Source organism: Mus caroli, unplaced genomic scaffold, assembly GCF_978045245.1.
Source record: "Mus caroli unplaced genomic scaffold, Mus_caroli_1 scaffold_9, whole genome shotgun sequence".
NCBI lineage: Eukaryota > Metazoa > Chordata > Mammalia > Rodentia > Muridae > Mus > Mus caroli.
In genome coordinates this window covers 117,273,812-117,298,205 of record NW_028227264.1, presented here as the reverse complement: position 1 = coordinate 117,298,205, position 24,394 = coordinate 117,273,812, and the positions used below count along the sequence as shown (strand labels likewise).

Here is a 24,394-nt window from a genome sequence, read left to right as displayed (position 1 = left end):
AAGATCAAGTACGTCTACTGGCTTTCATTCACTCTTCCTGAGATTTGAGTTCAGGTGAGCAGGCGGCTCGCAGGCGGACAGTCTCATACATCTGTCCTAAGAACCTTGTGTTTGAAAACACAAAAGCACACAAGTCCTGTGGTACTTGGACTAACAGCATCCCATCACCTTGGTAGTTACAAAATGATTGAACAATAACAGCAAGTTAGTTGCGATGTACATTTCTTTTATATTAATTAGTATTCTTAGACCTTCTTTTTCTGTTTGTTTTTTTTCCGAGACAAGGTTTCTCTGTGTAGCCCTGGCTGTCCTGGAACTCACTCTGTAGACCAGGCTGGCCTCGAACTCAGAAATCCCAAGTGCTGGAATTAAAGGCAGGCACCACCACTGCCTGGCTTCTTAGATCCTTTAAATTTGCTCTACTCTAGCCCTTGGAGAAATTATTTTAAGAGATTCAATCTGTATGCTAATTCAAGATATAATTTTCCGCATAACTAACCTCCATAGTTGAGGTTTGTGGAGATCAGAGGATTTCAGATTATTTCCTTTTTTAAAAAAAAAAAGATTTATTCATTTAATGAATGAGTACACTATTGCTCTCTTCAGACACACCAGAAGAGGGCATCAGATCCCATTACAGATGGCTATGAGCCACCATGTGGTTGCTAGGATTTGAACTCAGGACCTTCAGAAGAGCAATCAGTGCTCTTAACCGCTGAGCCATCTCTCCAGCCCTTAGATGATTTCTGACACCAACTCTGGCAATGCTGCTTCAAAATTAAGCGTCTATTACACAGTCAAAGCCGTTTTTATTGCATTTTTAATATTTCTCTGTAATACAAGAACTGAACCATGACATTAACAGTTATGAGAAGTGACTGGTTGCTTAGTAATGTGGTTACAAGACTTCCAGTCGAGTCAAGAGATCAGTGCTAAACTGCAGGTCAGAACTTTTGAACACAACTTCCACAGCTGAGCCAAACTGCATGGAATTTAGGGCTCTTTCATGCCAGGTATTAAGTTTTCTGGTAACCACTTTTGTGAGAATCAGCGTAGTAACAAAAGATTAGGAAATGATGCTAGCTGCTAAATTTATTTGCCCCACCCAAAATGATCAGGTGCGGGTCCTGGCTAAAACTTCACCCTCTGTGGCTAGCAGGTTAGGTTAACGATACAATGCGGAACACAAATGAGGTCCTGAGTTTTATCTCCAGGAGCTAGCTAGCTAGCTAGTTAGATGGATGGATAGAATCGCCATCTAGGTAACTCGACCAAAATCCTTAACTTCTTGGATCCCCATCTACTCTCTCCACTAAGAATATATAGTTTCAAAATTAAAGCAGACTAAGTGATACATTTGCAAATGCTAAGGAGATCATTCATTGCGACTTACTACCAAGCAGGTGTATCCTTCAAAAACAGCCTTTAAATATAGACCTACATTTTCTCATAACTTTAAGCTATCAGGTTAATCACACATGTGTAGAACTCCACAAAAGTATGGCACTGTCTAGTTTTAAAATGACCTGAGGAATCCGTAGTTAACAGTCACAATCAGTATGCAAGGAAACCAACAAAAAGGGAAACTGAGGAAGATGTTTACCCTGAAAAGGAACGAAGATACACCTCTCAGATAATTACTTCCCGATCCCCAATGGCAATAAAACAGAGGACTAAGCGACAATGACTCTCTGTAGAGAAACGACAATATATATATATATACAGTTCCTCTTACCGCTCTCCAGATGTAACAAAATTGAAAAAACAAAACAAAAACAAAAAATCAACCAACAAACAAAAGCAGGAAACCACTGACTGGGCAAGGTGTGCTTTACCTGCGTGGAGCGCGTTTGGAGAGCCTCACCAACAGGGGACCAGGCGCTGTCGTTCAACTTACTTTTGAACGCGGGTTGAGGGTTAGGGACGTGCGCAGGAGGCCACCTACCTCTCACAGATTTCCCGATGCTGTGCAAGTGCGTGATCGAACTGTAGTTCTGAGCCACGCTCTTTAGGAACGCCTCCATCCCTTCCTGGTGGTGATATCGGAAATCCAGGGCGGCCACCACGGGCAGCAGAAGCCCCAGCCACAGGCGCGCGCGGTCCATGTCCTAGAGATGGAGGAGAAGTGAGCAGCTGGGTCCGCCCCGGAGAAGCGCAGGCATCGCCAGCCCGGAGTCCTCTCCGCCCTCGGGGGCACCTGAGCTCCACGTTCCCTCCTCGGAGGAGCCAGGTGAAGGTGTTCCCACCGGAGCCCCGCAGCCCGCCCGAGTCCCCGCAACAGCACCCTTCCGCAAATCTCACCAGTACCAGGCGCGCGTCTCCGCCCGCCGGCGAGCGCCGGGCGCTCCGGGGAGTTATAACCCGGACAGAGGGGCGGGCCCCGGACGACACGCCCACTGACACGCCCGCTTCGCGCCGCTCCCGCCCCGTGGGGCGGGATCTCCGCCCTAGCTCCCAGGACAACGTGCGCTGCAGGGTATTGAGGACAGTGAGCGAGCCTGGTGGGCGGTGGGGCGTGACCTGTTGGAGCCCATGTTGGACGTGGGGCCTGCCCTCCGCCACCGCGGTCCCGGGAACGCTGCGCAGACGGTGCCCATGGTGGGTGGTGGGCGGGCCACCTGGAGTCCAAGCTGGGCCAGGCTTTCAGCCCTGTGCTGCAACTGGGGAAGCCAGGGAGCTTTCAAGAGAGAACGTGTGTGTGAACCTTACGTGTGCCGAGTGTGCGGTACAGGAACATGTCCAACAAAAGTGTTTAGTACACAGCATTTGACTGAATCAGAGTTAAGTTTGTGACCAACTCGCAGGACAAAAGCAGAGCTGCTGTCGTGGCTGCTCCGTGGTCCTCAGGCCAGTTCCGGTGCTTCTGCCTAAAATTCTGCTTTCTGGGTGGAGGGGGTGGCCTGTGTTTGCATTAAAGAGAACACAGATCGTGACTGGTGAGAAGTGGGTTCGTGACAAGGGGCCATCATGTTCTAAAGGGCACCACACGCACAGTCTCTGTCCCATGGATTTACATACACTGTTAAAGAAACACCGGCTCCTGCAAGGGTCTGGGGCAAACACACTCTCGGAAAACTACCGATTTGTTATAACACATCTTGAACAGACTCTTTTTAAATAGTGACAGCAGGGACCATCCCAAATTGAGGGGATGGAATTTTCTTCCCTGTGTACAGAAGGACAGGGTTTTTCTTAAAAGGTTCCTTGAGGGTAAGAGAGATCACTGGAAGGGTTAAGATTCTTGGGCTGCGAATCTGGCTACCGGAATTGCAGTCTCAGAAGCCATCTAAAGGTAGAAGGAGAGACGGGACTCGGGACTCCGCTGAGCTGTTCTCTGACCTCAACAGGCACAACGTGATTCTTGCTGCACCGCCCCCCCCCCACCGAATACATACATACGACTAATAAAAGAATTAATGTTTTAAAGCAGAGGTTCTCAGCCTGTGGGTGGAGACCCCCTGAGGACTTACGGACTTTCACAGGGGTATCCTGAATAACAGATATTTACTTTGCGTTTCATAAGAGTAACAAAATTACAATGAAGTCACAACGGAATGGTTTTATGGTGGGGGGGGGGGTCAGCACAACATAAGGAAATGTATTAAAGGGTTGCAGCATTAGGAAGGTTGAGAACCACTGTTTTAGAGGTTTAAGGGGGGAGGGACACAGTGGAGAACCTGGGGTGAAGGACTGCCTGCCCTCTCTTACAAATACAGATGGTGTAAAGTTATGAGGTCTGAGGGATCTTCAAGGTCTCCTGTGATTTCAGGCAGTAAGTCCTTCCTCTGATCCCAGGGCTATGTGAATTCACTGTGCTAGGTGTACTAAGAATTCTGTAAAATGGCAGTCAATCTAACGCCTCGAATAAGGTTGGTAGGCACATTGTTAGAGCCATGACGGGTTTATTAAATAAACCTAGCTTAATGAATACATCTTTAAGGAGAATTTTCTGACAATCGGGAAACCTTAACACAGCGCTTAAATTTTCAGACATAGCTGTTGCTGTGCTAAATGTACTTCCACCACGGGCTTGGGAGAGCTTCTCCTTCCCCCGATCATGGGTTGAAAGAGCTGAAAGGAAAGGAGAGGGGTGTGGCTTGGGGGCAGCCACCGAGTTTATGCAGTTATTATGTGGGACAGGAAGGAGATGAGCGAGATGAAGAATTGTCTCACTAGAGATCACGGACTGCTGCAGAAGTAAACGGAAGGGGTGTCACTTCCTGGAGCACAGCAGCACTTCTTAACCTGTTGGCCATGAACAATCCTTTCACAGGGGTCTCCTATCAGATTACGTTTCACAATGGTAGCAAAATTACAGTTAGGAGGTAGCAACGAAATAGTTTTATGGGTGGGAGTCACCACAATGTGAGGAACTGTATCAAAGGGTCACAGCATTGAGAAGGTTGAGGGCCACTGCTGTAGTGAGTGGCTCTGTGGCTGGAGACTGGGAGATGGTGGCTTTGTCAGTGCTGAGATGGATTGCCCACCGTATTCCGAGAAAACGAAGGGGTGAGAAGAAGTTGCACTTGCTGCCCTGGAGGTTGACATGTGGCAAGAAGGACTGAGTAGGGAATCAGAGGGCTGGGGTCCTGAAGGTTTAGCACTAGTGACCTTAAGTGTGATCTAAGGACAGTGATGTCACCTGGAGCATGCAAAAATTCTGGTTCTCTCATCCCATTGCAAGCCTTAATAGAGTTCCAGAGATCCGTCCTACATTCGGGTGTGAGATGCACTGCTGGAGAGGAAGAGAGGAGGAGAGGAGGAGAGGAGGAGAGGAGGAGAGGAAGAGAGGAAGAGAGGAAGAGAGAGGGAGAGAGGAAGAGAGAAGAGAGAGGAAGAGAGAAGAAGAGAGGAAGAGAGAGAAGGTTGCAGAAGAATAAACATAAGCTGGATAGAGGGGAAAAACTCAGATTTATGGTTTCAGAGGCAACTTTTCTCCCCCCCCCATTTATTTATTTATCTATCTATCTATCCATCCATCTATCTATCTATCTATCTATCTATCTATCTATCTATCTATCTATCTATCTATTCACTTTACATCCCAATTGTAGCCCCCTCCCTCCTCTCTTCACAGTCCCATCCTTACAAATCCCTTAACCTATTCTCTCCCCTCCCCTCCCCTCCCCTCCCCTCCCCTCCCCTCCCCTCCCCTCCCCTCCCCTCCCCTCCCCTCCTCTTCTCTTCTCTTCTCTTCTCTTCTCTTCTGAGGAGGGGAAGCCCCCCCTCCTCCCACACCCCACCTTCAGTATCACCCATCTCTGTGGCATCCAGTAGTAGCAGGACTAAGCACAACCTCTCCCACTGAGGCCCAACCAGGTAGTCCAGTTAGGGGAAGGGGATCCAGTAGCAGGCAACAGAGCGATAGACAGCTCCCCCACCCCTGCTCCAATTGTTAGGGGACCCACATGAAGACCAATCGAGGCAACCTTTCTTATGATGAAACGAATAAAGTACCGGAAGTCTAATGGTTGACAACTTGGCAATACAATAGCATATGGATTCTGTATGAGTAGATCTGGTATAAAGTTTACAAGAAAAAAAAAAGACAAGTAAGGCGATATGGTTTGCTTATGAATGTCCGCAGAGACTCCTGTGTTGAAGGCTGCTGTGTGTAGCAGTATTTAGAGATGCGGTTTTGGAAAGCTGCTGGGATCTTGACGGCTGACCTCAGTAATGGACTGACCCATTGTTTGTGAATAATTTGTGGCACTATTTGGAAATGATGATAACCTGGTAGAGGAGGAGGAAGTAGTCACTGGGCAAATGACTTTCGAGGATGTATCTTGTTTCTAGCCTTTCTGCTCACTCTCCACCTCCTGCCTCTAAAGAGGTGAGTGGCTTTGTGCTGTTTTGTTCCCATGGTGATCGGCCTCACCACAGAGTCTATGAACTGAAACCTTTGAACCTTTGAACCCAAATAAATCTTTCTACCTATAAGTTGTTTTTCTCAGATGTTTTCTCATAGCAACAAAGGCTCGTTGACATACCAGAAGACAGAACTAACAGCTCTTACAAAATCAAGAGTGGGCAACTGGACTTTAATAGGCAAGTCTTAAAGCAGCAATGTAAACAGCCAATAAACAGAGTGAATGTTACCAACGAGGCTAGCAAAGAGTTACATATTTAAAGGGAAAGGTAATGCTTTGTTCTGCCAATCAGTGGGCAGGATTTTAAAAAGATTGGCAATTGCCAGCAAATGGATAGGACCTGGAGACAGGGTGTGTATGTTCTTTCAGTAAACAGTTATACTTGTGTGTGTGTGTGTGTGTGTGTGTGTTTGTGTGTGTGTGTGTGTGTGTGTGTGTGTGTGTAGGATTTGGGGGGGAGTGGGAGGGGGTGGGTAGGTGTGGGGGAGGGGGGCTGCCAGAGAAAAGACAACAAAGTCTCCAGTGAGCCACTTCTACTCTAAAGGGAATTTTAAAATGTGTTGAATTTACTGTGAGCCTTAGTTTCCAAATCAGTGTTGTTTTCGAGTCAGGAAACAGTGAATAAGAGCAGCATCAGCGACTCTCTGGGCCATTATTCCCTTCACAATACCTGGAGCCATTTTTGATGCTTATGATTTGGGGTAAGTGTTCCTGGCATCTAACCCTGAGGCCGTGGGCATGGAGGGGCTGCTGCTAAAGCCTCTCTAGCAGTGGTTCTCAACCTTCCTCATGTTCTGACCCTTTATGCAGTTCCTCGTGTTGGGGTGACCCCCAGCCATAACATTATTTTGTTGCTACTTCATAACTGTCATTTTGTTGCTGTTATTAATTGCAATGGAAATATCTGTGTTTCCCAACGGTCTTAGATGAGCCCTGTGTAAGGGTTGTTCGACACCCCCAAAGGGGTTGTGGCCCAAAGGTTGAGAAGAGCTGCTCTATGGTAAACAGCATTGCCAGCCTCAGCAAAGAACCAGCCAGCTGGAAATGCCAACCATACTAGGGTTGAAGCATCCTAAGTCAGGTGAAGAATATTATCACCACTCTGCAAGTTATTTTTCGGGCATCATAATGAGGATATAGTTTTGACTTTGGGAAGGCAGAGCATTCAGTGGGAAAAGGCAAATGATAAAAGTAGAACAAGGTAGGAACTTAGGAGGTACAACAGATAATAAACCAGTCCTAGCAAAATGCTGAGTGGTTTTCAAGCAAGCTGAATTGTAGTCCTTGGGTTGCTGTGTCTGTCCTTGTTGTGCTTAGCTGCAAGCCCCTCTATCTACTGAGCCACCTCATTGGCCATTTAAAAAAAAAAAGATATATTTTCTGAACAACTATTTTTCTCAACAAAATGTTACTTTTTTTAAATGAAAAGAAGGGATTTTTTTTTTCTCCATAGAATCAAAGCTGAGCAGAAAGCACAGAAGCTCTGGAGATGAACAGATCTGAATGAAGATGACATCTAAATGTCACTGGCGTGAGTCACAGGACTGGAGAGGAAGTAAAAGGTCACTGGAAAAGTGGGATAGTAAGGAACTGAAAAACTAAGGTGTTGGAGAGTTCATGTTGAGGACATTGAGGCCCCGGAAACAGCAGCAGGAATTGGAGCAGAGAGAAAAGCCACAGCCAGGGGTTAAACAGCCCAGCAGATGCTGACAAGAATGAAAAGAACAATGTGGGTAGACTTTGTGACCTCCCTCCCTCTCTCTCTCCCTCCCTTTCTTCCTTCACTTTATATTTAATTATTTTGTGTTGTGTGTATGTATAGTGTGTGTATGTGTGTAGGTGTGTATGTAAGTGTATGTGTGTGTGGTGTATGTGTAGGTGTGTGTAGGGGTAGATGTGTGTATAGGTATGTAGGTGTGTATATGTGTGTGTGTATGTGTGTGTGTGTATAGATTTACATATGCAGCCAGGCAGTGGTGGCACACGCCTTTAATCCCAGCACTTGGGAGGCAGAGGCAGCAGGATTTCTGAGTTTGAGGTCTGTCTGATCTACAGAGTGAGTTCCAGGTTTACACATGCAGAGTTCAGAGGACAATTGCAGGAGTCAGTTTCAGTTCTTTCCTTTAATCAAGTAGTTTCTGGGGACTGAACTCAGGTCAATGGGTTTGGTGACAAGCTCCTTTGCCTGCTGGGCCATCTCACTGGTGATCTTCAGAGGTTTCTTAAGCTGTGGGGTGCTTCCGAAGTGTTCCCTTGCTCTGAGCCAACCCTTGTGAATATATGTAGATAGAAGTCAGGGATCAAGGAGGACGCTTCAGCTAGAATTTCATTACCACACACAGAATAGCACTTGGTGTTCTTAGAGCACATCATTATTTCCTTAATATGGAACTTTTAGATAAAGGAGTACATACATTTTAAAGATGTAAAATATTTGAGACAAATTTTATTCCTTTAAAATAGCAACTCATTTTCAAACTGTGAAAGTCCAAGGCTGGAGAGAGAGGGCTCACTACTCTATCAGAGCCTGGGTCCCAGCACCCACACTGGGTGGCTTACAAATGCCTGTGTCTCCAGCTCTGCTATATCCACTCCAGTAGTGACCAACCTGACAGGCCGAAAAGCCTGGGCGCTGTCCCAAGGCAAAAAGTTCACGATTCCTGGAACCGTGGCATCCTGTATAAGGAATGCTCCAATGTCCTTGCTTTAGTTGGTACACAGATCTGTGTGTTTTCCCTTAATATTGCTTTATTACAAGTGCTCCTGAGGATTAATTTTTTTGACATATAGCTAAGTTAGATTCTAGGCAGTCCTTGATCCGACCCTGGGCATGGATACATAAGTCACTGCCCTACACAGAAATTTACCATTATCTAGAAAGAAGGAAGTTTGTGACCTAAGGGGGAATCAGAGTAGATACTTAGAACTATAGATAGCTGAGTTACACCCTACACAAGTATTTACAATGGCCTAGGGGGAAGGTGGACTATACAATAGACTAGAGTAGGAACTATGGCAAGGGCTTCATGCCCTTGCCCCTGGCTTCTAAGATTAGGTGGACCTGAGGTGGAGCTGTTTTCATTCTAGTTGTTAACATTGAATTTTATCCCAGTTGGTTCCTGCAAGTCCTTCCATGTTTGCATTCCTCTGTTTTGTGTAAGAATTCAGTAACCTCTTTGTACCTTGCCAGTGTGTCACCCAACTTCCCTATTTTCTTCTGTATAAAAAGTTTGACAAATTACATTCAGATCCACACTCCCTTGTATTAAGTCTGTCTGTCAATTCCCACCGACTCCTTGTCCACCTGCAAACAGAGACCCGTTCCACGCAGATAGGAGACCCAAAAAGGGGATAGTTTGCGACACAGCTCCAAGGGATTTGATGCCCACTTCTGGCCTCTGTATACACCTGCACAGACAGAGACACAAAACAAACACATGACTAAAAGAAAGCTTTAAAAATAGAACTGTTAATACTTCTCATACAAGCACAGAGGAAGCACAGGGCTAAACTTTTATTTTGATTAGTTACCGAAGACACTTCCAAGATAGCAAGGCATAGATATAATGTGTGAGGATATAAGAGAGTGTGGGATAGCAAGGCGTGGATAAAAGATATAAGGATATGACAGGGTGTGGATATAAGGCGTAAGGATATGAGGGCATAACGGACCAGGGAAATGGCTCACCAGGTAAAAGCACTCATTGCATAAGCCTGATGACCCATGTTGGATCTCTGGAACTCAAGTCAAAAGCCAGATGCAGAATGGACATCTGTAAGCTCTGCTCCTCCAGACAGACTACTCAAATAGAACTCCTGGGAAACCTGTGTGGCCAGCCTGGCCTGGAGTACACAAGCAGCAGCAGAAACAAAAGAAAGCTCACCTCAAACAAGATGGCAGAGGAGAAATGACACCTGAAAAGGGGTCTGTCTCGGACCTCCTCATGTGCACCATGATATTTGTGTGCTCCCACTGAGCGCGCACGTGTGCGCGCACGCGCACACACAAACACACACACACAAACACACAGCATTATTTCTAATATAAAAGGGAATTATAATAAAAAGATGATATTAAAACCATTCTTAACAATTGATAAACAATTTAATTTAATTAGTTGATAAACAGAAACCATCTTCATTGATGGGGTGCAGCTTAGTTATATCTCTACTGGACAAATAAATTAACATTTTTACACTTATAAAATGTACAAATCAGCCAGGCAGTGGTGGCGTGCGCCTTTAATCCCAGCACTCAGGAGGCAGAGGCAGGTGGATTTCTGAGTTCCAGGCCAGCCTGGTCTACAGAGTGAGTTCCAGGACAGCCAGGGCTACACAGAGAAACCCTGTCTCAAAAAACAAAACAAAACAATGTACAAATCAGCATTGACTAATGTAGTTGTTTGGGCTTTCATTTTGGCCCACAAGGGGCAACCTTATTAGGAGGTGTGTCCCTGTTGAAATAGGTGTGGCCTTGTTGGGGGAAGTATGCCACTGTGGGGGTGGGCTTTGAGCCCCTCCTCCTAACTGCCTGGAAGACAGTCTCTCCTGGTTGTCTTCTGATCCAGACACAGAACTCTCAGCTCCTTCTCCAGCACTGTGTCTGCCTGCAGGCTGCCATGCTTTCTACTATGATGTTGATAGCCTGACCCTCTGAAAGTATAAGCCAGCCCCAATTAAAAGCTTGCCTTTATATGAGTTGTCTTGGTCATGGTGTCTCTTCACCGCAATGGAAACCCTAACGAGACAACTAACAAATCAAAGTTGAGTTTTCTTGGCTCAGCTGCTCCCAGGTGAGTTTCTTAGGCTATGCCTTAGCAGGAAAGTACAAGGTAAGCCATCACATCAATTATTAACCAGAAAGGTGCCCTACAAACTTTCTTAGAGGCCGATCCTATGAAAATACTTTCTCAAATAAGAGTTCCCTTCCCCAAATGACCCTGGTTTATGTCAAGTTGACATAAAACTAGCTAACATGTCCCATATTTAACAAGATGGTAGCAAAACTCAGGTCTGTTTCCCATTTGCTGATCTGGGTAGCAGAGGTGGGAATTCTATGTGACCATTACTCACCTATGTCAGGGACACACTGGCCTAGACTATAGGAGGAGGCAAGGTTTACCTAGGCTGTCCCGTGGCCAAACTAGATCTTCAGGGACACACTGAAGAAAAAAGCACCCTACACACACACACACACACACACACACACACACACACACACACGTAACCTTTTTGCTAAAGACCTATCTTTTACATTCAAATACTTACATCAAACACTTAAAGTGTAAACTCTTTGTAGAGATAAACTTTAAATCATGATTTCTTTTTTCTTTTTTCCTTTTTTGGTTTTTCGAGACAGGGTTTCTCTGTATAGCCATGGCTGTCCTGGAACTCATTTTGTAGATCAGGCTGGCCTCGAACTCAGAAATCTGCCTGCCTCTGCCTCCCAAGTGCTGGGATTAAAGGCATGTGCCACCACTGCCTGGCTAAATCCTGATTTAAGTATTGTTTAACTTTGGGGACTATAATCTCCTTTGAATGTCTTGGTTTTTAAATCTGTGACATAGGGAAAACTGCTGTTTTGGTTTGGGTTTTTTTTTTTTTTTTTTTTTCAGGATTGAACCCAGGACACTCACTGAGCTGCATGGCCAACTCTGCACAGGGCTACTAAATGAAAGAGCACACACAAGGGTATTTGAGCAGTGACTTACAGAGTAAAATCTCGGTAATTATCCCCTTCTCGGAGTGTGCTAATATCTCTCCCCTACAGCAATTCACCAACGTTAAAAAGTGCCTGATCTGTTGCAGCTCTGGCTAGCAGCAACACAAGGCCTGCCTCTTCTTATTCACGTTCATGCCTGGTACTGCTAGCTTGTTTGAAGTGTTCTCCTTTGCAGGATTTTAGTCTGTGCTTCTCCAGTTAATCCTCACAGCTATATGAGTCATGTGAGCTTATTCTCCCTGCTTCATGGATGAAAAATGTTACTACAGGCAGTCCCCCATAAGCCTTTAGTGCGCTTGCACGTCCTGGCTGAGCGTGCCAAGAATTTAACCCTGAAAGCCGTTCCTTGCTGTCTTTGTCACCTGCGGCTTTGATACGAGGTTAACGACTTCTTCTAAGACACGGAAGTATTAGTCTCTGCTTCTTAAGAAGCAGAGAAAACTAACGTGGGGGCTGGCTCGACGGCGCCGCAGGTAAAGGTGCTTGCCTCCCAAGCCTGACGACTTAAGTTCGATCCCTAGAACCCGTGTGATGGAAAGAGATGCTTCACTCCACTGGTTGTCCTTCCGCAGGTGTTCCGCGGTGTCTTCAAGGCTAACAAGCAAACACTGAGTTGCCAAGGCCAGTCCGGTAGCACCGGCCTGGGTCCTCCCCCTGCAGGACTCCATAGGCAAAGCAAACCGCTCAGATGCCTGCAGGAAAAGAGTAACAGCATTCTCTGTCCCTCGCCCCTTCTGTTACTCCGGTGAAGAGTAAGGAGCTGACTAACTTAGTAACTTCCAACAAAGAGTCACACCCAGACGAGGAAGTGGCCTGGTCACAGCCCAGTGTTTCCTGGAGATTCAAGCCCTCTCCTATGGTCATTGTTACCTGTAGAGAACCCAGCCGAGTGTGGTTGTGGATGAGTGACTCACATGATTGATGATATAATTTACCGAACTCAGAGAGATCCATCTGCTCTGCCTCTGCCTACCCAGTGCTGGGATTAAAGGTGTGCACCACCACTGCCAGGCTATGATTTACACGTGCAAATATGTAAATTAAATACGTATGTATAATAGGTATAATACATATGTATATACACATGTGTGTAATATAATAATATGTATAATACACGTTTCACAAGACCCTTTTAAAGAGCTCAGAAGGTGGAGGGCATTATGTCCGTTTTTCAAATGAGAACGTGAAGCTCTAAGCACTTAAATAACGCACCTGTGGTCACTTGGCCAGCAAATGGTATAGTCAGTCAAAATGAATCTCCCATTAACAAAAATCCAAAATCTGTTGTTCATGAATCAGTCACTCAGTACGACAAGAAAAATTTAATTTATGTATATTTAATATATAGTTAAAATTATATATAACTTAAATTTATAAAATATCTGTTTTATATATAATACAATATGACACACACTATATATATGTATATATATAAATATATAAAATTATTTATATAATTTTACATATATATATATATATATATATATAATTTTACAGAGCCTTGGAATACTATTGCTCCATGTCCTTTTTAAAAATCTAACATTTTTATTTATGTATACATGTATGTCTTAGTCAGAGTTTCTATTCCTGCACAAAATCATGACCAAAAGCAAGTTGGGGAGGGAAGGGTTTATTCAGCTTACACTTCCACATTGCTTTTCATCACCAAAGGAAGTCAGGACTGGAACTCAAGCAGGTCAGGAACCAGGAGTTGATGCAGAGGCCATGGAGGGATGTTACTTACTGGCTTGCTCAGCTGGCTTTCTTATAGAACTCAGGATTACCAGCCTGGGGATGGCACCACTCACAATGGGTCCTCCTCCCTTGAACACTAGTTGAGAAAATGCCCCACAGTTGGATTTCATGGAGGCATTTCCCCAACTGAAGCTCCTTTCTCTGTGATAACTCCAGCCTGTGTCAAGTTGACACACAAAACCAGCCAGTACAGTGTACATGTCTGTGTGGGTAGGTATCACACGGTGTTGGTATTAGATCCCTCTAGAGCTGGAGCAGGTTGCAAGTTGCATAGTGTGGGTGCTGGGAATTGAACCCTGATCCTCTAGAAGAGCAGGCCTTGATCTCTGAGCCCCCCCACTCATCTCTGGCTCCTTCATAATCTAGTGCTTGCTACGTCCTAGGTCTTTTGGGGGCTCTGGGCATTTCTCTTCAGCCCACGTCTCTGGGTCTCATCCTCATTATTGTCTATTTTTCCCAAATGAAGACCCTGAATCAGATCTTCACTTCCATCAGAACCAGATCTGTTAATTCTCAACAGGGAGGAAAGAGGAATGTATCTTTATGATGTCACGGAATGGAAATCTGGCTATTGGTAGTCAGAGAGATGAAAGTTATTAATGAAAACTAGCCAGTTTTCATCAGGACTGAGGGGCTGTTTTTGCCCTGGGACTTCCAGAGCATTGTCTCTGAACACTGTGAAGCAGACATTTGAAGAACACAATTTAATTCAAGCCTTCTCTATTTAAAACAAGGACCCTACAGTTAACTGTGCTAGATGAGTAAAACCAAACCAAACCAAACCAAGTCGTTCCTTTCATTTTTTTATGGTCGATTTTTATTGTTGTGTGTCTTTCTGAAGGATTTCTGCAGGAAGTATGACTATGTCTTCTGTTTGCTGTGCAACTTGTCTGTCAAAGTCTAGAGTAGTTCTTCCATTTTGGATGAGCAACTGTCAGTATTGTAGTATTCCCCCTGGGGCATTCGGATAGGGCATTGTGTTCTGATGAGCTTCCAAATCCTGGAATTATATATATATATATATATATATATATATATATATATATATATATATATAGTACATGGGAAGAAGTAAATAGATTAAAAATACTAAGTAATTTTTTAAATTACACTTAATTGTGAAGGAAGACAGTAATAATAGTAGTGATGGTGATGATGATGATGATGATGGCTTTAGTTGGGGTTTCCATTGCTGTTTAGAGACAGCATGGGCAAGGCATGTTATAAAGGACAACATTTAATTGGGGCTGGCTTTCAGGTTCAGAGGTTCAGTCCATTACCATCAAGGCAGGAGCCTGGCAGGCATGGTGCTGGAGGAGCTGAGAGTTCTTCATCTTGTTCCAAAGTCAAACAGGAGAAGACTGTCTTGCAAGGAACTAGGAGGGTGACAGACTTCCTCCAACTAGGCCACACCTCCCAACAGTGCCACTCCCTAGGGGGGGCAAGTAAATTCAAACCACCACAATGATGTTGGCTGGCAGTGATTGTGAAAGCATCCATTGCTATCATTCTGTCTGTCATTTTCCTGCAGCACTACATCAGTAGTATACTGTAGGAGTATACTTCTTTCTGCTCGACCCAGTTCTCTTATGCCCATGCTCTTTCTTGGGTGAGTGTTGACCTAACATTACTTTGTGCCTCTATGTGTATCTTGGCTGCATTGAACTGCATTTGATGGAGCACAGCGTTACCTAGATGCAGCATTTCATTTACTGGTAATGGAGCAACATTCAAATCTAATCACTGTTTGGCCTGCCCATTGCTGAAAAATCTCTCATTTAATTCTGGAGGGTGTGAGTAAAGAAAGCATGGGAAACTGAGCTGCCTTCTTCCATAGCTTCTCTGTCAGAGGTCCGAGTGTGCCTGCCAGCCTGTGATTGCTGGAGAAAGGGTACAGAGTTATACATTCTAACTGGGTGGCTCATTGTTAAAACCTTTGCTTCTCCAGACAGAGGAATAGATTATACATAGTAACCAAAACAGATCATTGTTAAAAGCAAAGCCCATGGAAACACATGGCCACAGGTTAAACCCCAGTTCTGTCTCTGACTGCCTGATTTGAGTAAATCATTTAATTTCTGTGTTCTTTCATGTATTTATCTATAGGATGGAGTGAATCGTAATATTGATTTTACAGGACTTAGAAATCATATAGGATTGCAGATATTAAATGATTTCGTGTGTGCAAAGAGTTTAGGAGGCATGGTCTGACATACTATAAACTGTTTCACAGATCCCAAACTGTCACTAGATTGCCACATAGTGAAAATGAAGTATTGGTAAGAGGGAACCTCAGCTCGAATTTTCTTGTCTCCTATTGATTGATTAACTGATCCATTCAAGCTGTTAATAATTATTTATCGAACAGCAGATACTGTGCTGTCTTAGTTATTGGTCTACGAAGGCAATCAAGGCAAGTCTTATGAAAGAAAGCTTCTAATTGGGGGCTTGCCTACCATTTCATAAGGTTAGACTATTATCATCCTGGTGGAGCATGGCAGCACACAGGCAGGCATGGTGCTGGAGAGGTAGCTAAGAAGGTTTACATGCTGATCTGTAGGGGGGGGGAGAGAGAGGGAGAGAGAGAGAGAGAGAGGAAGAAGAAGAAGAGGAGGAGGAAGAGGAGGAGGAAGAGGAGGAGGAAGAGGGAAGGAGGAGGAGGAGGAGGAGGAGGAGGAGGAGAATAGAGACTGGGAGAGGAAGGGGAAAGAGAGGAAGCAAGAGAGCAAGAGAGAGAGGAGGGGGCAAGCAGCCCCTTTTATAGTGGGTCCCTACCTGGCTGTTGCCAGGTAACTAAGTGTGGGGAAGAGCATACCTGGCTGTTGCCAGGTAACTGTGGAGTGGCCTTTAGACAGAATGTTAACATATGTGACCATTGTGAATTTAACCCATGCCTAACATTTCCTGTCCTCTAGTGACTCTCAGGTCCCAAAGCAACTTAGAGGGCCCCAAGGAGATTCTAACAGACAAGCAGAGCCCCTAGATGCTGAGGTTCCCAAGGCAGGCAAGCCTTTATCAGCAGCTCCTGGGTTTGATCTTCAGACTCAGCCACTGGATTCCAGCGTTGACATCCTAGCATCAGAAGAACATTTGAAACTTGTATGAGTGAGCCATTGATCTGTGCTCCCATTGATCTGTGCTCCCACGTCTGTGGGCTTGCTTGCTTATCTGTCTATGCTAGCTGGAATATGAGAGTCAGGTAAGTACTGCCAATAACTCACTTTCTAGAGTTTGCATTCAAAGTGGAAATATTTTCATGTGGCCTGAATCAATCCTTCATTTGGGCAGATGAACAAGAGAAGAGGTGGGGCGTCGGGAGTCAGGAGATCAAAATTGAGTGACTGACGATGTAGCAGGCCTCTGGGAGAGGAGGATTTTTGTAGTGAAAGGCGGAGTTGAAGATGCTGAGGGGTGAAGAGCGCTTGCTGCCCTGCCTGAAGAGCCAACTCAGGTTCTCAGCATCCATGTCAGGTGGCTCACAAAAGCTCCAGGCTGGGGGCACTCACATTCAACACACACACACACACACACACACACACACACACACACACACACACACACACAAGTGTGTGTGTGTATAAGTAATAAAAAAAGTAAATAAATCTTTAAAATATATATTTTTTGTTTTGTTTTTTGTTTTTTGAGACAAGGTTTCTCTGTAGCCCTGGGTGTCCTGGAACTCACTGTAGACCAGGCCGGCCTCGAACTCAAAAATCCAACTAGCTCTGCCTCCCAAATACTAGGATTAAAGGCGTGCACCACCACTGCCCAGCTAAAATATAATTTTAAAAAGGAACTGAAACATAGTCACGACATAATGCTGGGGACATAGCTCAGTGGCAGAGTCTTGCTAAGCACACACAGGATCTGGGCTCAATTCACAAAATACTTCACTAAACAGAGAGTAAATATTCTTTAAAGACCTCAATATATACTTTCACCCTATATCTTCTAAAAGTATTCATGATATACAACTTGTAGGTCGCCGATCAAGCTACTGGCTTATTTAGAACTGGAAAAGCTTCTAGTTTTGTAGAGAGGGGGCCAGAGTGGTCCCTCTCCCTCGTTCACTCTTTGTCTGGAGCTCCAGACTCGAGTTTTGAAAATATGAACGAGTGTCATTTGTGCTGGTGAGTTATCAACTTGATCAGTGTTACAGGATATTTGGCTATTGTACATAGAAAACCTAACTTTTAGCCAAATATCAAGGCTTAAATGGAAGTTACATTGATCAGAGGCGATTAGGTGTGTCTGAAGAGATGCAATTTGGGTGTGCCTCCAAAAGCCTCCAGAGATAAGAGTGCGAAAGAATGACAAGTTCCTGCCTATTTTAAGGCAGGTTGCTTGGGAGAAGTCCTGTGTTCTTTACTCTATGACCCAAGGCATAGTAAGCTCGGTGGTCTCGAACTACCTCACCATAAAGGTGAAAAGGCTCAGCCCATACTGACTTGGCTTGGAGCCCCAACCACGACTGGTTCAGCCTGCCCAGGGTGTAGGGGAGGAGATAAAAGCTTCCTTAATAAGCAATTGGACCTTTGATAGCGTTCTCTCTTTCTCTCTCTTTTGGCTTAGGAGAGCTTTGACAGAAAAAGCTTCAGTTAGAGATAGGGCTTTCTCTTTGTTCTCTTTGCAGGAACAACAAAGGGAAGCGGCTGGGAGAGGGAAGGTAGGGAAGTATTCTAGGAAGGAGAGATAAGGAGCCCCCCCTTGGATTTGGAGGAGCTCAAGAGAAAGGTAGATTAGCTTGGGAGAAAGATACAGATTGAAAGAGATTTCTAAAGAGCTAGTTGTAGAATCTGGCTTGGAAATAGATGTACTGTATATAGTTGAGAAAATAAAGTTACCTCCCTGTTCTAGCAGGTTTTTAACCTCAGTTTATGCCTCCCATGTTTTTATCGGTATAAATACTCGATAATTGAAATGGATACACATCAGGGGAAAGAGAACCTCACCTGAGAAGATGCCTTCACCAGCTTGGCCTGTAAGGATATATTTAATGATGGATACAGGAGGGCCCAGTCCCCATGAGCAGTACCACCCTTGGGCCAGTGGTACTGGGTTGAATAGGAAAGCAAGCTGAGCAAGCTGTTGGGAACAAGCCAGTGGGCAGAGTTCCTGCATGGCCTCTGCTTCAGTTCCTGCCTTTAGGTTCCCTCTCTGTTTGAGTTCCTGCCTGGGCTTCACTCAGTGCTGGACTGTGATTGAGATATGTAAGCCACACTAAGTCCTTTCCTCCTCAGGTTGCTTTTGGCCCTGGTGTTTCTGGCAGCAACAGAATGCAAACTAGGTCACATCCCCAATCTGAATAAAGCTATTGTAAGTTGGCTCTTCACAAGGACGGGAAGCCTCATGTCGCTGCAGAAGTACGATGACCTTTGTCAGTTGGCTTGGGGGCCACTTACAACTGAATGTGTGTGATACTTTTACCTTAGAGCCACTGCTTTGCAGCAGAGGCAGATGAGAGGTGGGGGTGAAAGACCTCTTACCTGGTGCTCCACGGGTGTTATAATTTGAATAGAAAATGCCCCCTGGAAACTCATGTACTGGGGAGGCTTTATTGCCAGTTGGTGTGCTGTTTGGAACTAACTAGGTTGGTTGTGTGTGTGTGTGTGTGTGTGTGGCAGGGGTCTGACTTAATCTAGTCATAGGTAGGACTTACTATATTGTCTTAGTGGCTTTTTTTTCCCCCTGTTGCTGTGATAAAACACCAGACAAAGTTACAGGACAAAATGTTTATTTTGGCCCACAGTTTCAGGTTACAGTCTATCACGGGCAAGGAAGATACAGAACAAGAGCTACATTGTATCCACAGTTAAGGGAGAACTGGACTGGAGAGATGGCTCAGAGGTTAAGAGCACTGACTGCTCTTCCAGAGGTCCTGAGTTCAATTCCCAGCAGCCACATGGTGGCTCACAACCATCTGTAATGGATATCTGATGCCATCTCCTGCTATGTATGTCTGAAGACAGTGACAGTGTACCCACATATATGAAATAAAATATGGCCAGAGAGAGGGTGGGGCCAGAAAAAAATAAAAAGAGTAGGGGGGAAAAAGTGGAGAACCCTGAATGCTTGCTATTGCTTAGCTCACTTTCTCTCTTTTATTCAGTCCAGGATCCCACAAGCAAGAAACAGTCTCGTTCACAAATAAGATGGAGTCTTCCCACAGCAATTAACATTGTGACAGGGCAAGATCGTGCAGAGGTTCTTCCATTTGTACTCTTGCTGAGGCCATTAGGCCTAACTACAATTTGATCTCTTAGATTGTAAGCCCCATGAAAAAATTACCCAACTCTATTCTAGAAACCAGAGGTCAAAGTGTCCCAGGTAATTTAAGATAACACAGGTTAAGGTGTCTGCTTATGTAGCACTCCCTCCAGCTAACTGCTTATCTTAGCTTCTGTGAAACTGCTTGTTTATATAAGGTCTCCCCTTGCAGCTGCCAAGAGAGCTAACAGGATGAGGCTTTTGCCTTTTAAAAACTTCTTACTCTAAATGCTCAATTGCTACACTTGGGTCCCAAATACCTAAGTAGAGTCCCAGCCAGCTGGAATAAAGACTCAATTGACTACAAACTGTGTCTGAGTGGTCATCTCTGGTGAGTTCCCCCTAAAACATAGAAATAATTCCCCATAGACACACCCAGAAGCCCATCTCTCAGGTGACTCTCGATCCTGTCAAGTTGACCACACTTAACCATCACAAATAAGATGGTTTGGTTGAGTGATGATGAAAACTGGGTGGGGCTGAGTTGGAGGATGTAGGTCCTTAAGGAACTCACAGAGGCTTAGCCCTTTCTTGTATTGTTTAACTCTGTCTCATGTCCACCATGATGTGGGCTGTTCCACAATCCACTCCCAACCATAGTAGGGTGAAATTGTGAGCAGAAGAAATTCTTTCTCCTTTAAGTTGTCTCGGCCCAGTATTGGTCTCAGTGATGACAAAACAGACTAAGGTGTGGGCACACACATCCCTCTAGCAACTGGTAAACCACTGAAGGCAGGCGACAGACTATTAATCACCTTATCCTTCATCATCGGGTCAACACATTCTTTTGTACATAATGGAAGGCACTCCGGTTGTGAGGTCAGGCCGTAGAGTTAAAGAGATAAGAATTCTAAACACAGGAGCTGGACATGACCATGAGTGTGCAGAGCTGTAATTATATATTCACCATTTGGCACATATCCAAACTTCTGAACTTGTAATGTCTCACTTTTAGTCCAGTGTCAGCTTGTCCTTTCAAAGGGGCATGGGGGGCTCTGATTGGCAACATCGAAATCATATGGATGCCGTGGGGCTAAGTGCATTTGTCAAGCAAAGCACTCAACAATACATTCAGCCATTAGGAGGTGTTATCACTGGGCTGTGTGCAGCCCGTGCTTGGAGAAGAGCATTCAATTGTTGAATGTTGAATTTTTCACATGCATTGGTTGCTCAGGTAAGACGACACGGGTGTGAGTTCTAAGGGGAAGCTGGCTTCAGGAGCAGGCCTCTTGTGGGTGGGGAGACTCAGCTCAGCTCATGTCAGCTCCATTCACAGACAGGCTGACCTTCCTAGGCTCAAGCCCCAGAAGCAGCACACTTTCAAAGTTCCAGAATGATCGATCCTCACTGGCTCAGATAGGGACCTCGAATCTGTGCTCACCCTATTGCTGTGGCCGTTGGTGACGTGGATGAAGCCAAGGCCCTGTCCCCAATGTCCACCTGATGCTGCCAAAGGTGCAGTGGACTCATTGGCTCTGGACTTGCTAAGTTCTGGAACAGAAAGAGATAGCAACTTTCAAACCAAATGGACCAAAATTGGAGCTGGTGCCTCAGAAAGAGCTCTGAGGCATGCGTTCCAGAAGGTGACTGCCGTGTTGTCAATATTCTAGATCCCCAGTTCAGTGCTATTTGATGAAATCCTAGTTGTGGGGGATGCTGGGGACTTCTTTGGTTTAAGCTGAGCAATTATAATTTCCTAGGGGTGGGGGTGAGGGACCCAGAAAACCAAACATAAGGAAGTCTGACCTAGGTCCAAACCTGTTCCATTTAGAATTGTGGAAAGCAGCTGGCCATGGGCTTAGTCATTGAGATTAATGTATCACATACCATTCTATCAATGGTATAAACATGTGTGTCAGGGAGAAGAAATCTTGGTTTTTGTTTGTTTGTTTTGTTCTGAGACAGGTTTTCTCTGTGTATCCCTGGCTCTTCTGGAAGTTTCTCTGTAGACTGGTCTTGAACTCACAGACATCTACCTCTCTCTGCCTCCTGAGTGCTGGGATTAATGGTGTGCACCACCACCATCAGGCAGAAATTTTGTCTTAGCTTGTAATTTTAAGGAAACTAGGAAAGGGAGGCTGGGCATGGGGCACACGCCTTAAATCCCAGCACTTAGGAGGCGGAGGCAGGTAGTTAGCTGGTTCCTGACTATCTAGGGCCACATAGTGAAGCCATGTCTCAACAACAACAACAATAACACACACACACACACACACACACACACACACACACACACACCACAAAACAGCCTAGAAAAGTAAGGGGATGAGGAGGGTTACTTTTTATTTAGCTAACAGGAACTAGGGCTTGCAGACTTCTCTGCAGAGTCGTGTGTTGCTTGCTTCACGAGAGACACTGTGCTCTTGGTTTGAGAGATAAGAGTGCAGTGTCAGGGGAGGGCATTGGGGCTGTGGCAGCTGAACCACTGACATGTCTTGTGTGGCCTGTGGGGGATGGGGTGGCAGTCCCTGCAGACCCTCCCAGACCTCCTTTCAGCAGCTAGGACACTGGGCCAAGGTGTGTTTGCTCCTGACGATGTGGTCTGTAGCTCTTGGAAGCTACATCAGATGGAGGTTGGAGAGGAGGAGATGCCAACCTGGTCTCCAGCCCGCTGTGGAGAGCTCCGGCTCATCCCTGTGGCCCTGGTTCTTTTTTGGAGTTCACTTAACACCCGGCTTTTCCTTGCCAAGTACCTGCCAGGCTCACTGTAGCAGACAGAGAAGCAACAGATGTGCGTAGAACGTCAGAGGAGTTCCTACTACATCACAACAGACATGCGTAGAACGTCGGAGGAGTTCCTACTACAGCACAACAGACATGCGTAGAACGTCGAAAGAATTCCTACTACAGCACAACAGACATGCGTAGAACGTCGGAGGAGTTCTTGTCGAGGAGTTCTTACTACCGCACAAGATCCAGTCCTTAAAACAAAAGACTTTGACTCCTCCCTGGTGGTTTTGCCTCTCGGGTTAAAGTCCTGATGGAGTTAAACATACAGAATTTAAAGCCGACAATAACCTGGATGTATCTTTCCCACTATGTGACCTGAGGCAAAGTATCTGCCCACTAGAATGAGCCTCTTCTAGGAATATTGCAATACGACAAAGGTAAAATCACGGAACAAGGGCCAGTCTCCAAGCGTAGAATGGCTTCTCTTTCTTGGCTGCCAGGTTTGGGGAATTCAGTGGAGAACACGGCAAGATAATTCCCTTTCTGATCCTACACAGGCTTTAGTCGGGGATAAAAGCAAGTTAACGGGAGTGTCCTCAACCACCTCTGGCCTTACTAAGGTAGGAGTGGCTTTATCTTGGTGCTGTGTGGGGCCAGGGTAACATTCGGAAGTGGGATTTTCTTAGTTTAAATCTGAAATGTTTTTTTTTTTAAGATTTATTTATTTATTTATTTATTTATTTATTTATTATATGTAAGTACATCGTAGCTGTCTTTGTCTTCAGACGCACCAGAAGAGGGCATCAGATCTCATTACGGGTGGTTGTGAGCCACCATGTGGTTGCTGGGATTTGAACTTCGGACCTTTGGAAGAGCAGTCGGGTGCTCTTACCCACTGAGCCATCTCACCAGCCCCCTAAATCTGAAATGTTTTATCTCCCATGTTTTAAGCATCTGCACCCCAGGTGTTGGGTGCAATTTCAAAAACCCAAGGATCCTTTAAGGAGCGGGAAGCTAGGAGAACGTGATACCTTGATTCCAACTTCTGCCTCTATCTGCTTCCTGGTCCTTGTACGACCCCTTCCTGCTCCTGCTGCCACAGATTGAGCCATTCTGCCGAGACTTTCTGCTATGACCGGTGCATACCCTCTGCAACAGCGCGGAAAGATAATAAACCTTCCCCAAACTGGGTTATTTGGTTGGACATTTTTGGTCACAGTGGCCCAACAGTAACTACTACTAATACAGAGTCCCAGAAGCAATGACAGCCACACTGAGACAAGGGACCAGGCAGGGTGCTTGCGGATCTCTACAAGAAAGGACCTCGTGCGTGCAAACCCAGGGGCTCAGAACCTGATGGTTCTCCTCCTTGTTCTAGGTCACATCACAAAGGCCAAGCGCTGACCACGTTCCTGACATTGGTGGATCTTGTGTCTAAAGTGGCAAGTCCGAAGGAAGACTGCAGAAGGCCAGAGTCCAGACAAGGAGGCCAGCCGGGCAAAGAGGCTGAATCAGAAGCCAACGAGACTCCCAAGACTTCCAGGCTGGAGCGGAAAGGAAGTGTTTTGCTGCTAGAGGCAAGGCAGGAAACAGAACAGACCTGTGTTAGGTGTGAGCCAGTGGAGGCCCTGGAGGAGCCGGGGAGGCGAGAGTAGGCTGCAGGCCTATGGTGGGCCTCTGTGGAACCCGTGCTTCCTCTCTGCCCTACAGAGCATGTGTGTCTCCCAGGACTGCGGTGCTGGAGGGCATGGGGAGGGCCAGAAGGTCCTTTATCCCGGTAACAACCAGACTTTGGTCTTCAGTGTTCCTTGGAAGCTGCTTGGAGGGTGGGTATCTTGTTTTGAAAGTGTGCCTGACAGATTGGGAAACAGCACTCACGTGCGTTTTGTTTGGTTTGGTTTGAGACAATGCTTCACTACGAGGTTCTAAACAGCTTGAGAACGATTCAGTGGCCTACTCTGGCCTCAAACGCAGGTTTTGCCTGCTTCTGCCTGAGGCGTGCTGGGATTATAGGTATAAAAGACACCACATCTTGCCTTGGAGCCTATTGTTTCTGTTAAAGTTCTTGTTTGTTTGTTTGAGCCTAGGGCCTTAGGAATGCTAGGTTAGC

General features: G+C 45.5%; 1 protein-coding gene and 1 long non-coding RNA gene across 2 annotated transcripts in view; one reads left to right on the top strand and one right to left on the bottom strand.

Annotated features, from left to right (window-relative positions):
- Positions 1 to 2,325, bottom strand: part of Cpm (carboxypeptidase M) — a 51,509-nt gene extending 49,184 nt beyond the window's left edge. The window contains exons 1-2 of the mRNA XM_021175295.3: positions 2,302 to 2,325; positions 1,946 to 2,108 (exon numbers count right to left, since the gene is read on the bottom strand). Coding sequence (XP_021030954.1) covers positions 1,946 to 2,105 — 160 coding nt within the window. The 5' untranslated portion in view covers positions 2,106 to 2,108; positions 2,302 to 2,325. The remainder of the gene's footprint in view (positions 1 to 1,945; positions 2,109 to 2,301) is intronic.
- A 20,198-nt stretch (positions 2,326 to 22,523) lies between these two features.
- LOC110304036 (uncharacterized) lies at positions 22,524 to 24,124 on the top strand. Its single transcript, XR_002379000.1, has 3 exons — positions 22,524 to 22,721; positions 22,842 to 22,904; positions 23,663 to 24,124. It is a non-coding gene; the product is annotated as an uncharacterized LOC110304036 (long non-coding RNA).
- Positions 24,125 to 24,394: the final 270 nt, after the last annotated feature.